The sequence below is a fragment of the Calidris pugnax genome, unplaced genomic scaffold (genome assembly GCF_001431845.1).
Source record: "Calidris pugnax isolate Ruff unplaced genomic scaffold, ASM143184v1 scaffold18, whole genome shotgun sequence".
NCBI lineage: Eukaryota > Metazoa > Chordata > Aves > Charadriiformes > Scolopacidae > Calidris > Calidris pugnax.
This window is the reverse complement of record NW_015090812.1, coordinates 17204313-17219862: the sequence shown is the minus strand read 5'-3', so window position 1 is coordinate 17219862 and position 15550 is coordinate 17204313. Positions and strand designations below refer to the sequence as shown.

The window sequence follows — 15550 nt, the reverse complement described above, 5'->3', positions numbered from 1 at the left end:
TTCAAGGGAAGATTTTCAGAGGTGTCAAAAACAGGAAAAGAAACCACTTACTAAAAACATACAGTTTAAAATGGCAGGAGAGAAGAGTCAGAAACATATTATTGACTATCATGCTGATTTCTGTCCGTTTCATTTTTTAATGCAACTGTTTACTATTTCTAGGAAGACAAAAATAGTATGTAATCCTTTCTCCTACTAAAAGTCAGTTTCATTAGTCAACCTTGTCAACCTTATAATCACAGGAACATACAGTTTTGAGACACTGTGATCAGGACTTAAGATTCCATAACAGTACAAGGTATAGCAATCAAAGTCAATAAAGACAAAATGACAAGCAGATGCAGAATTTAAAGTTCAAAGAAAAAGCCAGTGTTCAAATGAACAATGAAGCATAAATGGCTTTTCCAAGAAGTGAACACCAGCACTTAGAAAAAACAGAAAAGTTGGATTTAAATCTTTGAAAAAATGCATGTTGACAAGCAGCTAGTGTGAGCGTGGATCTGAAGAGAGAAACAACATTTCAAAGAGGAGCCAGTTGACACTTTAAGGGGGCGTAACGTTCTTTAACATTTTTATCTAAACGTGTATCTAATCCTCAGGATCCAAATATGAATTTGGACTAGTTAGAAGACAAATGCAGAAGTAATTGCAGACATTCAGAACCAAACCAAATCCACAGGATAAATTGCTCTATACTTCCTTAGAAAAGTGGTGACACTTTAATGCTCTCTGGAGCTGCAATTTAGACTACTTCTACCACACTCTGTCTTACTGCCATCTGGAAGCAGATTTCATACTGAACTAACCACTTGCTGCTCCTGTAATTTTATCAAACTCTCTTCTCAGTATAAATTGGTCTCGGGTCAGCATCAGTAAGATACCAACCTGGACTATAGTACTGATCTTTAAGAGAGTAAGTACCTCAGTCACACAGCCAGAAGTTTCAAAAAGCACTTTAGTTAATAAATTAAAATTATTTCTAGTCATGTACATTAAAAATCTACATAAAATTTTACAGACATTTGCATAAAAATTGTATTTATCAACTCAAGTTTTCTTCAGTCAATTTATATAGAACATAAAGAACAGGAGAAGCAACATCAGTATGGCAGAATTTGTGTTAAGGTGGCAGCACAGGTACTATGGTATCTGCTTATACTAAACCTCTACAGCTCCTACATCGTATTACAAACAAGCCTGGGAACAATTTTTGCAACCTGCTTTCGTAAGTTACTAAAAGCATGCAGTAAGTGCTTAAAGGCATTTCATATTTATATGTAAAGTAATACTTTCGATAGGGTTCTGATGGTTTCAGAAATTGCATATCAATATTATGGACTGGATGAAAACAATGACCATGAACCGTGTTTAGTAACGTCATCAGAAACAGTTTTAACTGAAGAGTTTACAAAGCTGGATATCTTTGGAACCATTAAAAATGCATATGTTTTGGCTTGTAGAAACATCACGAAAAAAACCTGCCACATCCATATTTGGATAACAATCAACAGCATAAGTTCTCAGTTCCAATGAAAGGAAGAGATTTGAGAAATGAAAACATACGGTAATAATTTGTGTCCCCAACTTCACATTTGAGCTTATGTCCATTTTAAATAATGTTTCCAAAATTCTACATATAAAAAGGTGGTAACCACGTCTCATTTTTAAAAGATGTGCACACATTAATATTTTATTTAGAAGAAAGCCACACTTATATACAATAGTACACAGAAGGAACATGAAAAATACACTTGCTCAGATTAACTATCCAACTCCAGATATCACAACGTACAATTTTAAAGGGAAATACTTGAATAGTTCAAGAACAATCATCACTATTTTCTTTAAACTGACAATAGAGAAGCTGACCAAATTCAGAAATCTTATTCTGCGTGTTAATTTTCATCTGTAACTGCAGGTATAACTTGTATTACTGCCTAACATCTCAGGGAGTGGAACTCTGTCTTCTCAAGTGTCATAATGCTTCAGACAGAACAAAAAGGGAGTGAACCTCCAGAATTAGGAAGTAAACAAAACAGACCTTCACCTCGCCCCTTTTAAGCAACAGTGCTGATAAAAAACAGCATCTGAGAATTCAATTAAAAATTCAGCCATGAGCCCACTAATTTGGCACATAATAGATCTATTATTTTTTTTGCAATTATAAAATACGAACAAATTAAAGAGGCATATAATTAAAATGCAGTCTGTTAGTCTACAATGTATATTACAATATGTTTGTCGTGGTTCACATCCTTGTGATTCAGTAACAGCCTGTAATTACCTTCACAATAGTTGGGGTACCACAATAAGTTACACAAAAATTAAGATTTTTCCTTTAAGTCAGCTCACAAAAATGAAATTATAACTGGGGTTTTTTTTTCAGGACAAAGTATATTGCAGAAAAAGACAAGACAAGCTCTCTAGACAGGTTGGTTTTTTTCTCCCTAGGCATTTCAGGATTCCTCAATGGTTTCGGTTTTTCTTAGACTTTTTCTCAGTATCAAGAACTGCCTATCAAAGAAGAATAGCAAGGAATGACTTGGAAACTAAAAACAATATTTGGACAGGACTCTCACAAGTTATCATTTCTGGAATTACTCATCACCATAAACTGCCGTAACTGCGTACAGTAAGAATATAGTGAGTTCACTCAAACAGTTCCTCATATGCTGTACATGCATCACTTGTCATCTCCCAGAAGACTCAAAACAGCTGTTGCACCTGGGAAAGTCTCATCACTAAGTTGTGACAGTAAAAGAAAATAATTCATCAAAATACAAGAGTATACACAAAGTGAATCTGAATTTCTGCCAGGACACAGATTCTAATTTGTGAAAACTGTTATGAAAGATTCACTCAAGTTTTCATCCTTGGGTTTAAGTCTATGAGAATACGATCCATCAACAACCTCAACAGAATGTTCATGGCCCACACTGAAACCAAGACAGAAAAAAATATCACCATACATCACTAGCATTATCTCCCTCATAAAACTTTTTTTTCTTGGTCTCCCATCCAAGAACTAAGAGTCATCGAACCACCAAGAGATGACCACTCACTCTACTGTTGATATATCTACTAAAAAAAAAAGGCATAATAAATCTCAGCTATAAACTTTGCTATGAAGAGATTCTCAACACTATTTTTCAGATTGCATTTCATTACAACAGGAAAAAACAATGATAAACTAGAAATCTCTATCGGAGATACTAATATCTATCTCATAGGCCACATGCTGCCAGCATTAAAATTCACCAGAACCACAGTCCATCCCCAAGATCTTCTCTCTCAAAACTACTCGGGAGCAAGCTGCAGGACAGCTAACTCTTCTGGAGGTGAAAGTTTTGCTTGATTTCAGTCTCCCATTGGGCCTCATGACTGTTTTACGTGGTTAAAAACTGTCAGTGTCCTCAAGAGCAATGATGGCTGAAATCAAGTTGTCATCACAAGACAGTTCACTGCTAACAACCACCTCTCCCCCAAGGAACACACAGGCAAGAATATGGAAGAGTAGCTTCAGAACTGGTCTACTGGCAGAAAATCAGTCACCCTCTCATGTGTGTGCTGTCCAGACCCTGGTTGGCAGCAGGCAGTAAGTGCACGCATGCGCTGTGCAACACAACTGTGTGCAGCAAGACCTGTGCTTCCCAAAACTGTCATACTTACTGCACATGGACAGTCAGTCCAGTCATCTGACAGAAGGAGTGTTCGACATAACTTTTTCGTTTTTCAAAGATACTTTGAGAAAAAGTTTCACCCAAATGAGTAAAATGCTGAACAGAGAAGATTTCCTATTTTTAGTCAAATCCTGGAGTAATAATGTGATGTCTCATCTTGCTAGCTGTGGAATGAACCTTTAAATAAAATTAAGCAAAATGGAATTTGTTCATACTATTTAAGGAAAAGGTCCAGAAAGAGCTGTGCAAATAAAACACATTTCCATTTTTAAACAGACAACTGAAAACAAATCAAAACTGGGCTGTGAACTAGTGCCGTGCAAGCTTCAAACTTTCCTTTACCTCCTGGAGTTCTTCTACACCAGCTTTGGAAAAGTGGTATTTATTTCCTTCCTTTTAAGAAAAAAAAACCTTCAGTGAAGTAACAGGGTATTATGTTAGGTGAATATATGCAATTCGTTCAACATAAACTCATAAAGACATGAAAAAGGAAATGAGCAGCCTAGACAGAGAACATCCATACCCTCAGCTGTGAGCTCCTGACTGCATTTATAAAGGAAGATTCTTCAACTCTGTATCTGCTGACAATCTAGTGTGCCAACGATGAGATGACAGAAGACACCACAGGAGAGAAGCTGCTATCAGTTTCAGCCTGACAAGGGCCAGGCAGCAGCTTCAGCTGAATCCCCAAAGGAATTCAAGACGGCAAAGATTACTGCCAAGGCCAAGTTCACAGGAGTGTCTTATTTTAAATCTTGTTCTTCAAGCACTGCGCGCACCTCTTTATTTTGAAGAATGTGCTTCTCTGCCATTTCATTGCTGCTATTCTTCTTGTACGATCCTCCTATGATCCCTAATGGGAAATTTCTACTGGACCTAAAAGATGTTTCACTCAGCACCAATAGATAGTAAACCGGAGAGGTAAGACAAAGGGTGGCTGGGTTACAGTGTCCCCCAAAGGGACAAGACCAGCTACAGAAAGAGCATGCTTTAAGGACAGAAAGATCTGCTGCCTTCTCAAGTTCTACTCAATTATTTCAATCAGATTTTTTAACACAGTGTAGCATAGTTCTTCCCAGTTCAACATGAGAATAGGATTAGCAGCAGAGGCTTAAAGCTGGTTGAACACACACAAAAATGTAGATACGGATAACGCACTTTGCAACAAACATGCTGAGAGTCAGTGGAAAAATATTAATATGGTTTTGTTTTAAAATTTAAGTCTTAAAGTTCAAAGTTTTGAAAGGTGAGAGAGAAGAGAGGGAGGAAAGAAGGCAAAAGTGCACACCCAAAGACAATTTTCTGATTTGGACTGGTAAAGAAAAACTTGTCTGTCATGAAAATAAGTAGTGATCTAATTCACTCTGGAAATGAAAAATGGTCATTAATCACGATATTACATACTTGTCTATCATCCGATACAGAGATTTCAAGTAACAGTTAAGATTCTTTCAAAAAGAAAAAGAAAAAATCCTTACCTCAGTTGTTTTGCATAGTTTTGCTCAATTTCTATCCTTTCTTTTACAAATTTTGCATATTTCTCCAAGAAGTCAATGCCCCACTGTGTATGCTTGTCCAAGTTATCAAACTGATCCTTTAAAAACAAAAAGAAACAAAAATATCCAGAATTAGTTAAGAATCACAGCAGCACCAGAAACAACATGTAATTTATTTATGAGTTGTGCTGTGAGGGAATGCTTACTACTTGGATAGAAGTTAAATTTAAGTTATCAATCAGCCGTGTGTGTGTGTATACATATATATATATATATCAGCCATATACCAGAACAGTAAGTTGTAGGTGCCAGCACAGATCTACCTCTTTCTGTAAAAACAGCTTTAAATACTTGCAATTTAAGTTGTATGCAGTCTTTGCTTACTCTCACAATGCACACATGGGGCTTTTTTCCCCTTAAAAATCCTTTCATTCAAAAGGGAATCTTTCCACCAAGATATCAAAGACATAACCAAAGAGATCTCTTTGTCTTATTTATCCAATAAATAGATCTCTTTTTTATCTAATAATCAATCTTCAACAAAAGAGATGTGTTTGGCAGTTTTAAAACACAAGAAGTTGTCACTTCATTGGATAAAAAGAAATTACTTCCACTCTTATGACTACCCACTGAAAAGAAAAATATTACAAATTATAGCTGCATGACAAAGTTGGGTGTAGTTGCATACGAAAAACATTTATTAAAGCAAATCTATATACACATTTCACGATCAGCTCTAGCAAGAGATTCCAAAGAAAGCAAACCTGTCCTTAGCCATTTAGAAAGTTATAGCAAAGCAGAAGCAAAGAGAAACGGTCTAAAATAAACCACGCTTCCACAAAAAGGTAGGGGATTTTTAGTATTTCAAATCATCTTCAAATCAGTCTTTCACTGTATTCTGTACTGACCAACAGGTGGAGGATACACAAATTAGGACAAGTTGAAAATTCAAAAAACAAGTGGAAATGTGGGGGCCAGGAATTGCGCAGGAATGAATAAAGGTACAAAATACAGTCTAGCAAATACTTTTAGTCTAGCACATATTTGTATTTTATGCTAAAAAATTTGCCACAGTGGAAAATTTGGGCATTTTCAGCTTACGATGTAATCAAAAAAGACAAGCAACTGCAACATCAAAGTTTGTGTCCTGTTTATGCTGAATCCAAATACATTTCACGGTAAATTAAGAAAATAAAAAGTACAAAAAAAAAAAAAAGCTAAAGAAAGTGTTTAAAGTCAGTGTTTATTTAACTTAACACAAAACTGAGAGGGATATTTATCAGAAGCTGTGTCTTGCAGATTGAGTAGCTTGCCTGAACCTAACAAATTATGTCAACCTCTAGTATTAGCAATTTAAGTTCAATTTCAGCATGTAATAGGATGATCTGAAATAAAATCAAAAAATGCCATAAAATGCTGCAGAGCTTAAGACTCAAGGAAAATGTCTTCACTAAAAGAGACACCAAGATAACACAACTATATACAACCAACAAAACAATAAAAAAAGAACATAGTAGGATTAAGGTTGTTCTCAAATCTTGCCTTGCGGCTCTTAGTGCCCTACACCATGGACTACCAACCATGGCCGTTACTGCCTTGAACACATCAATCCAATGGCATGCAAGAACTACCAACCAAAAGCACCCACCCTGTTCCACAACCAGGCACGTGCTCCTGCCTCTCCATCATTCTCTCCACCAGGAACACAACCTCTTTCCCTGATCTGTTTCACCATGAGAACCATATAAACAGCCAAGAGACAGGAGAGGGACTAAAGACAAGATTTTAATATATCTGGGAAAGCATGGCCTGTATCTCATGTTGTTATGATGCACCCACTTTACACTAACTGGACATTTCCACATTAAATATCTTTCATCAAATAAAGTGAGGTTCCTGATACTGTTTTCAGAAAAGCTGCATGTGCATTGTTTGTGTGTGGGAGGAGGGAGCCAGTTCCCATACTTCAGTGTCAAACCACTTTTGCATATGTGCATAAAAATATGTCATCAATCTCAAGAAGCCTTTCTATTTTATATTCCACTCATTTTTGAAATTACTTTGACAACATTAGCCTGGCATAAAAAAAGAAGTTTCCAAAAGGTGCTTTTGGCACGCAGCCAACATCCAATACCATTAAGGACTGACTTCCTCCAGTTCACAGCAGAACAAAGCCTTTGCTGTCCTACTTAGGCTCTTTAGTCCACAAAGCTCTCATTTGCTGCTAAGGTTTCATTAGCATTAGGGACACCTCATTACTTATGTTTCCAAACATGTAACCAGAGAGGATGGCTTTTCAAATATTTTGTTCAAACAAAAAAGGACTCTACTGGTCAAAGTTAATTCTCTGCTACTAATATGAAACTGAAACGGAAAAAAGTGAGTACATTTGACACGCTATACTCCCCTCACACTTTACAGCATTTAATCACTGACCGAGTGCCAAAAACTCTTCCTTTCCTCAATTCCTCATCCGATTCTAGAAATAGTACGCTCTGTGCAAAGACAGCTTTGTAAGATTATCCCATAGCCCCCTCAAGGGAAGAAAAAAATTTATTCCCTCCCTATATGAAGAACATGTGTAGAACACATACTGAACAACCTGAATGGAGTAAATCCCATACGAGAAAACAATTAAAATCGATTAGCTACCCCCACCACTCTGCTGACCTTTACATTAGTCCAGCTCCTCCACCGTTATTGATATCTATGAAACTACTCATGAATGCATTAAAGATCTCCTAGATAAGGATCAGAAATGCTAATTTAGTAGGCCATTAGTACACATTTAGTGGAAATAACAACAAAAAAAAAGCAGTAGTACATCCCCACCCTTTTGAAGAGTGAGACAGCTTCACAACATTTTGCTCACTGCCATTTATTATATTATGCACTATCTTAGAATGAAGTATGAAAAAAACCCATCAACTTTCAAGAAATACCAAGGCATTTTTTGAAAACTGGCTTATGAATTACCAAAGTTGGAAGCCTAAAGAGAAATAAATAAATATATATATATATCTCTACAGATTATTTGTAATTTGTTTTCAGAATAAGAACACTATAATAAACTCTCACATAAACATTGATTCCTTGGATCAAATTAGACATACTGACCATGTCTTCTTAAGTTCAATTATGCACTGTAGAATAGAGCTCTCAATGAATAGATAAAGAGAATATATTAAGTAAACACACCAGCTTCACAATTTTTCAAATTCTCTATAAACAATAAATGAGTGAATGAAAGTTCACAGTCATAAAAATCACCTTACACTGCTCAATAATGACACTAAGGTAAATGAGCAAAAGATAAAGGCAACATCGATTAATAAGCAGAAAGGAATGGCTTTTCAGAGAAGCTTCTAGACGCGAGTCATAAATTTACTCATGGTCGTTTCAACTTCTCTCCAGAAGCATCCATGTTTGAGCTTTGGGCATCAATTATGCAAAAAGTTTTCTTTTCATCCTGGAACATAAGCAGAAAATCTTCCACACTGCTACAAAGGAAATCATATTAATGCACTGAGATACAAGTCAAGCCAAGCAGTATCTTGAGTAGAAAAAAAAGCATTAAAAATGGGCAATACTATACAGAGAAGAAAACGGACCAAATAGTTAATAAATTTTAAACCTGGAATTTCAAAATAAATTTATCAATACTTTAATTTGGCTGGCTCCCTTATAAGAAATGTGAAAACTGCATTAACTAAAGATCATCAAGAGGCAACTGAAAAAAAAAATCCTATAGTATCTGGCTATCTACTACCGTGATAGCAAAGTATTTTCTCAACAATATTCCAAGGCAAATATACATTGCTGTTTGTGTAGTAACTCCCCACACCTCTTAGCAGCTGAGCAGGCAATTTTTGTAAAAAACTTCATTAAAACTGCAGCTGACTATTATTAAACTGATTAGTGTCAGCTAATGGGTGGTGGCCATAAGTAGAAACTGCCCACTGAAAAGCTGGAATGTAGTCCAAAGTCTCTACATTATAAACAAACAAATCTGACACTTCACAAAAAGTTTGTATTGTGTCAATATAGATTCTTCCAAAACAAATGCTACCTCCCTAAATTCTACTTCCAGATTATTTACTGGAACCGTGGATCAATGTTATGAAAACTTCAGGCACGCAGTTCTAAACTTATCAGGTTTTTGCAGATACCAGGAAGCCTTACGGTAACAGCAGCTGAACCATCAGGCAAGGAGCCAGGCTGAATCACATCTGCACCAAAGACAAAACAGCCTTTCCTGGGTAAAACTCAGTATTTGCCCTCCCCAGTACAGATACATGTTTTTTCCCCAAACAAACTTCAAGAACCAATAAAAAGAAAAACATGGAGGATCTCTTCAGACGGATAAGGAGCAGAAGGAATGCCACAGCATTAATACCAAACCTTCAGCCTTCCTAAAGCTATCAGTAGCGAGTCCAGACACTATTTTACATGGGAGTTTCATATACAGCTTTAAACCAGACTGAGATTTTTAAAGGGTTGATGTTCACAGCTTTCATCAACTTTGGAAAGTATTCCTTCTTGCATTAAAAGCTAGGATTGTGGTATCAAATTCTGTTAAAAAACCAAACAAACTACTAAATTAAAAAAAATTACTAAATGATTCCTTTACAACAAACTCTAGTTTACTGCATCAACATCAAACTGCTAATTAGTCTCCATTTCACTAACCTCCATTTTGATGATCTCCAGACAACACAGCTGAAAGTCTTAAGAATCACATTAAACATAGAACTACATGAACTTACAAGTCTAAGCAACCTACCTCAATTAATTACTATAATTAATTATATCTGCAGTATCTTTAAAATATATTATTTAATAAAACTTTTTCTTTGAAATAATGATTGCATTAATTACTTTAATTCTATTGTAAAATATTATTTTAATATTATAATTTTATATTTTTTTAACTCAATAGTGCATCTTTTTTCCCATACTTTTATCTGACCACCACTTTAGTCAGCAGTTACCCAAGTTATCTTATTTGCAGTTCTGAAGCACTGGCACAAGATTACTTTTTTCCCCCAATTCCTTGTTCTCCATGCTGCATAGCTTCGCCAGTCTAAGCTTCCAATTCAGTGAGTGGGAGATTAAAAACTCAATCCCATATTTTGCTAAATTCTTAACACTAATGTAGTCCAATATAGGGAAATATATTCTATGCCCTAATGGGATTCCTCAAAGAAAACGTTCACAGCACAGAAAAGCAGAAATCAGGTCTTGATTAGGTAAAAAACCCCAAACATTAGGCATCAAACTGCAAAGTGCATTTGTGGATAGAAATGTATTTTATTAGCACTTTAGGAAAAGCAACAAATTACTTAACCACACAACTGCAAGTCCACAGTAATCCAACTGAGAAAATGTTGCTGATTATCTAACTCAATATTGATCACAGCAGTTCTTGTTTACTCAATTAAAGCCCATGAGGGCTTCTCAAATGAACCTGAATTATGGATAAATTTAAATGATAGGTCAAATTCTGCATAATGTCCTTCCTTCCTGCATCAGCAGTACTACAGAAGAAAAAAGGCCCAACTCTATTCAAGAAGCTAAAATATTTCAAGTTACAAAACATTATAAAGAGACTACTTCACATATTAAGATTTTATCATTCTTCTCCTGAAATATCTGGTGTTCCTATGAAACATTATGCAGCTTGCTTTTTTCTTTTTTGCTAAAGTAAAGATCAAGGGCTGGAATTAAGTTCAAATGATGCAACACTTTACATCATTGAGATTACTCCAGGTAAATTAATCTATTATAAAAAAAAACACTTGCAGTGTTCGTGCAAAGAACTATATGTGCTACACTAAAAATTATGGGAACCATAACGGGACATAAATATATTAATGAGAAGTTACCAGTATAGCCTACCTTTCCCTATTTGTCTTCAGGACAAATTAGATTTTAAAATTGTATTTTAATTAGAGTATGTTACACTTAATCTACTTCTAACAATACATTTCAGTTTTTCTGATCTCTGAAACCTCTTCAGTGCCTAACTGTTTTTGTTTTCGACTTTTGTCTCTCTCTTTATGCATTCCTGCTTCCTTTTCTATCCTAGGATAATAGTTCTTCTATTTTACTGTCTGAACCGATTATCACTTCTCTTTCTTCCTGCCTGCTTGTCTTCATAATTGTCAATTTGGTCTTCTGGTCTTTCTTTTTTTCTTACAACTGCAATGGGCTTCTTCATAACAATCGGACAAGAACTGCTTCCAGCTAAACAGTAGCTTATTTTTAATTAAACATCCTGTTAGTTTTATATCTAAAAACTAACAAAGAGCTGTTTCTATATTAAAAATAAAACAGAAAGCATCTTGCTTTTCTGCCTTTTACAAGTTCTGGATTGTAGCTTCCAGACTATTATTTATTATTAATTATACCTCATTCCTCTCTGAAAACAATCTATGTATTAAAGTTGAGTGAAAAAAATGTGGCTGTGAGCAAACTCAAAGGCTAAGTATTTTATAGAGTAGAAGATTAGTATCAATGAGAAGGTTCAGAGCAGCAACATCAAAAGCCATAGCTGCACTGGAAATAAAACAGAGGCACACAGAGATTAAGATGAAAAAAAAAGTTACAGGTACTTATACGTAAGCTAAACAATACTTCCCATTTGCACTTCATATTAAAACAGAAGCTCAGTACAGACTGTACAGGCAGGACAGTAGGAAGAAAATCTACTAGTTTTTTTGAGACATGAAAAGGAAAAATAATTTTAAGAAGAACTTCCACAAACAATTTGTCAGCTGACCTTCAGGACACGGAGCTATTTTGCTTGCAAAAATTAAGATACTGTTGTTAACAGTAAACTGTATCACAGCTTGAAAATACTTAAGTGAGAAACTCTGCTAGAAATGCAGACTTGAAGTGCTTAATATGCAAAAGGAAAACAACAAGAATTTAAAAATTACTTTTAGCTAGACGGAAGACTACTTTGCTCTAAACAATACAGAATTAGTAAATTCATAGCATGACGCAGTATGAAAAATACATTTGCCTGTTAAAATTTTTGGATATATTCTTAAAAAGCAATACCACTGTCAACTTTGATTTTAAAGTCAATTTCTATGATTAGAAAAATGTTTGCATTATAAAGTGAGCAAACAACTCAAAAGTGGTACTGAATCACTAGAAGTCTAGCCATGCTGTAAGATAACATACAGCAAGTCAGGTTTCTAAAGCAAAGCTAAAAAAGGAGAGCCACAATTGAGGAAGAGAAATACCAAATCTACATTTTGCTCTTTAAAGATCTCCTCAGACCAGCAGCAAATGAGCTGATTTGGAAATTTGTGATGGAAAGTCAGGTCTGGCAGGAGACGTCTCGTTCGGCACTAACAACTTCATAGGTGTGACAGACACATTTATTTTCTAGGGAAGAGCAGGAATCTACCACAGACAGAACAGGAGTAAAAACATTTGTGGCTGCTTTTGGAATGCGCAGCCAGAACCACAACTGCATCAAGTTCTGCATCTGGACATCAGCAGATCAGTGGAAAGACATCAGAGACTGGCATTACAGACTCCAGCTGTGCACTCTAGTTCACCCATGCCACTGCATGGATCAGTTGGACTGACAATGAGACTTTAACAGCGTTAGTTTTCTACCAGCAAGTAAATTGATTGCAACAGTTCACAGCTTGGATGCTGAACACCAATGATAAGACAAGAGGGGAAAGGAACGTGCTGCCACAGAGGGCACCTCAACAACCACTCCTATTTGTCCAGGTAATGAATCATCTCTAGAATTCTTCATTTGGGCACCTTCAAGAAGCCTCTTCATGATAAGCCTCATGTGAAGCAGAAGTTCTATACAAAACCAGCACATTTACTGCATGACTAACATTAGCCTGCAGAAAATCTGCAAGAACACAGGATCTGGCTTGGAAAACAATGTTGCAAGATTTTTATTTTTGAAAAATTACATAAAGAATCATTTCTTCTTCAGTAGAAAAGATTATTAGGTGGTTTGACATTCAACGTGTAAGGTGAATATTTTAGTGTATGACTAAACAATCCATTGTGAAACTATTGAAAACTTTAAAAACTTACAAATGCCTCTCTACAAATTATAGATACTTCCACAATATTATTAGAAATGCTTCCACAGGAGAACAAATGAGCAAGCAGCCCTGACACTCTCTAGTTCTTGCATATGTGACAATCCATTTTTGCATTCTAAATAAAGGATCTGTTTTCTAAAAACTTGTAGAAACAGGAAAGAGATCTTACCTACTGCCAACTTCTTTGGAGAAGGGTTAAGTTCCTGCTCTGGCCAGTTTGGCACAGCATCATAACAAGCAGAGTATGCACTGCGTTTTTCCTCTCTAGGGAGTGAACTTAGAAGAGTGTGCTCAAGAAAAGAAGGGAGTAGTATCAATGTTACAAAACGAAATGTTTCCCTGAGTAGGAGGTTATTAAATAACTATTAGCTTGCATATAACTTAGAGTCTATGTTATAATTCGGAACTGTAACAGAGTCTCAGCTCTGAACTCACCAAAAAGCCAAGATGACTGGGATAGCAAGTGATACAAATTTAAAACAAGGAAGTACTTTCTGCCAGCTGGGGGAGGCAAAAAAGAAGGGAGAGCATTGACTTCCTTGTCACCCAAATATCACTTCCTTGTATTTATCTGCTCAGCTATTAAGTAGACATTTCTGAGGATGCCACTTTTAAGTGTCTTAAAAAACCATGAAGTGCTTAAGAAGGAGGGTGCACAAATCCCATGCAGACAAGTCAATTTGGTGTTTCACATTTAAAGATGCACACTTAAGCCTTATCTCAGTGGAATAAGTAGAAAGAAAAAAAAAAAACCAAACATATCTGTTTGGTATGGATTGAATCCTACTGTTTATCATTCTGACAATTAGAATGAACAGTATAAAAATATCTATATAGAATCAAAGCACTGAATATCAGCAGCAGAACTTCACCATTTCAACACACATAGAGCAAGATCTATATATACCCCTTATAACTTCACTCAAATGTATTCAATAAAGGTAAGTATTATTTAGAATATTAAATTCAAGTCAACAGTTCTTTAAACAAAGCATCTTTCATGGCACTATTTCTAAACAGGAATTGGAGTAAAGAATAAACTCATAAAATAAAACTTATAGCACAGGAATAAAACAAACATATCACAGTGTTAACTTTTAGATCACTTCTCACAATAGGTGTAATTAAAATACCTAGCAAACCTACAAGAACTTGGTACTTAAATAATATATATTGGATCTTCCAGTAAACGTTAACCTCTTACCTTTAAATACAGACACAAAGGTCCAGCACAGCTCTGATAAGCTGTTTCAGCTGCTCCCTCTATTTTTAATGTAGGAACATCCACTGAATGCAATTGGAATATAAGAAGGTATTTCCCAGTGCTATTATCAGGTAGATATAGACAAATCTACAGATTTAGATGAAGGCATATACCTTACATTTGTTGCAATTGATATTCAAAAGATACAACTGTACTATACAGATTATCAACAAATATTTGCTCTTCTGAATCACCCAGAGTAAGACACCCACACACAGGTATTCTGATCAGCTCTTCCATTTTATTGAAATGAATCATTAGCCTTTTGTTGTTTAGGAAAGGCTGCATTTGTTAACAGAATTAACCACCACAGGCTCTGTTCCGAGCACACTTACTTCCCATTAAATGGGAGCAGACACTGTTCAATACTTCAGAACAGTGAAGTATTGGCAGTGAAGCCAGTCCCCCAGAGATCACTGGGGACCGGACAGACAAACAGTTACGGAACTGGAAGGCTTGTCTGTTAACTGATTCACCGTACACTGTTTGTTTCTGTCAAGTCAATAGACTAGGGATTTTTTCTGTAAAAAGTCCTACTCTACAGTGAACTTCCCTTTTCAGTTTCACCTGTGAATATTTTAGTGTTCAAGAGAAAGAATATACAAGCCACATTTTTTCCCCTCCATTAATATCTTGTGAACAACAGCAAATACTTTTCAAACTTGACTATAAAACCAGATCCATATAGTTAACAGAAAACTGACATGTCAGTAAACTACAGGCTTCTTCTCTTCTTTGGAATATTATTTTAGATAAAGATAACACCCTGGGAGAAAACAAACAAGCAAACAAAACCAAACAAAAAAAACCCCACCATCCCACCACACACACAAAAAAAACCCCCAAAAAGCCCAACAACAAGAAACCCCACAAAAGTCATCCTCTATTCGCACTGGAATCTACTGCACTCATTGTTTTAAAAGCAAAATTCATAGTAACATTAACATAACTGAATAAAGAATTTAAACTAAAACCAGATGTTCCTACTGGCATCTTCAAAACAGTGGAATTTTTCAAGGG

The 15550-nt window shown here is 35.7% G+C and overlaps 1 protein-coding gene across 3 annotated transcripts in view; it reads right to left on the bottom strand.

Moving 5' to 3' along the window:
- Positions 1-15550, bottom strand: part of FNBP1L (formin binding protein 1-like) — a 54867-nt gene that overhangs the window by 19885 nt on the left and 19432 nt on the right. For all 3 annotated transcript variants that reach the window (XM_014939022.1, XM_014939021.1, XM_014939023.1), the window contains exon 2: positions 5159-5274. In XM_014939022.1, coding sequence (XP_014794508.1) covers positions 5159-5274 — 116 coding nt within the window. The remainder of the gene's footprint in view (positions 1-5158; positions 5275-15550) is intronic.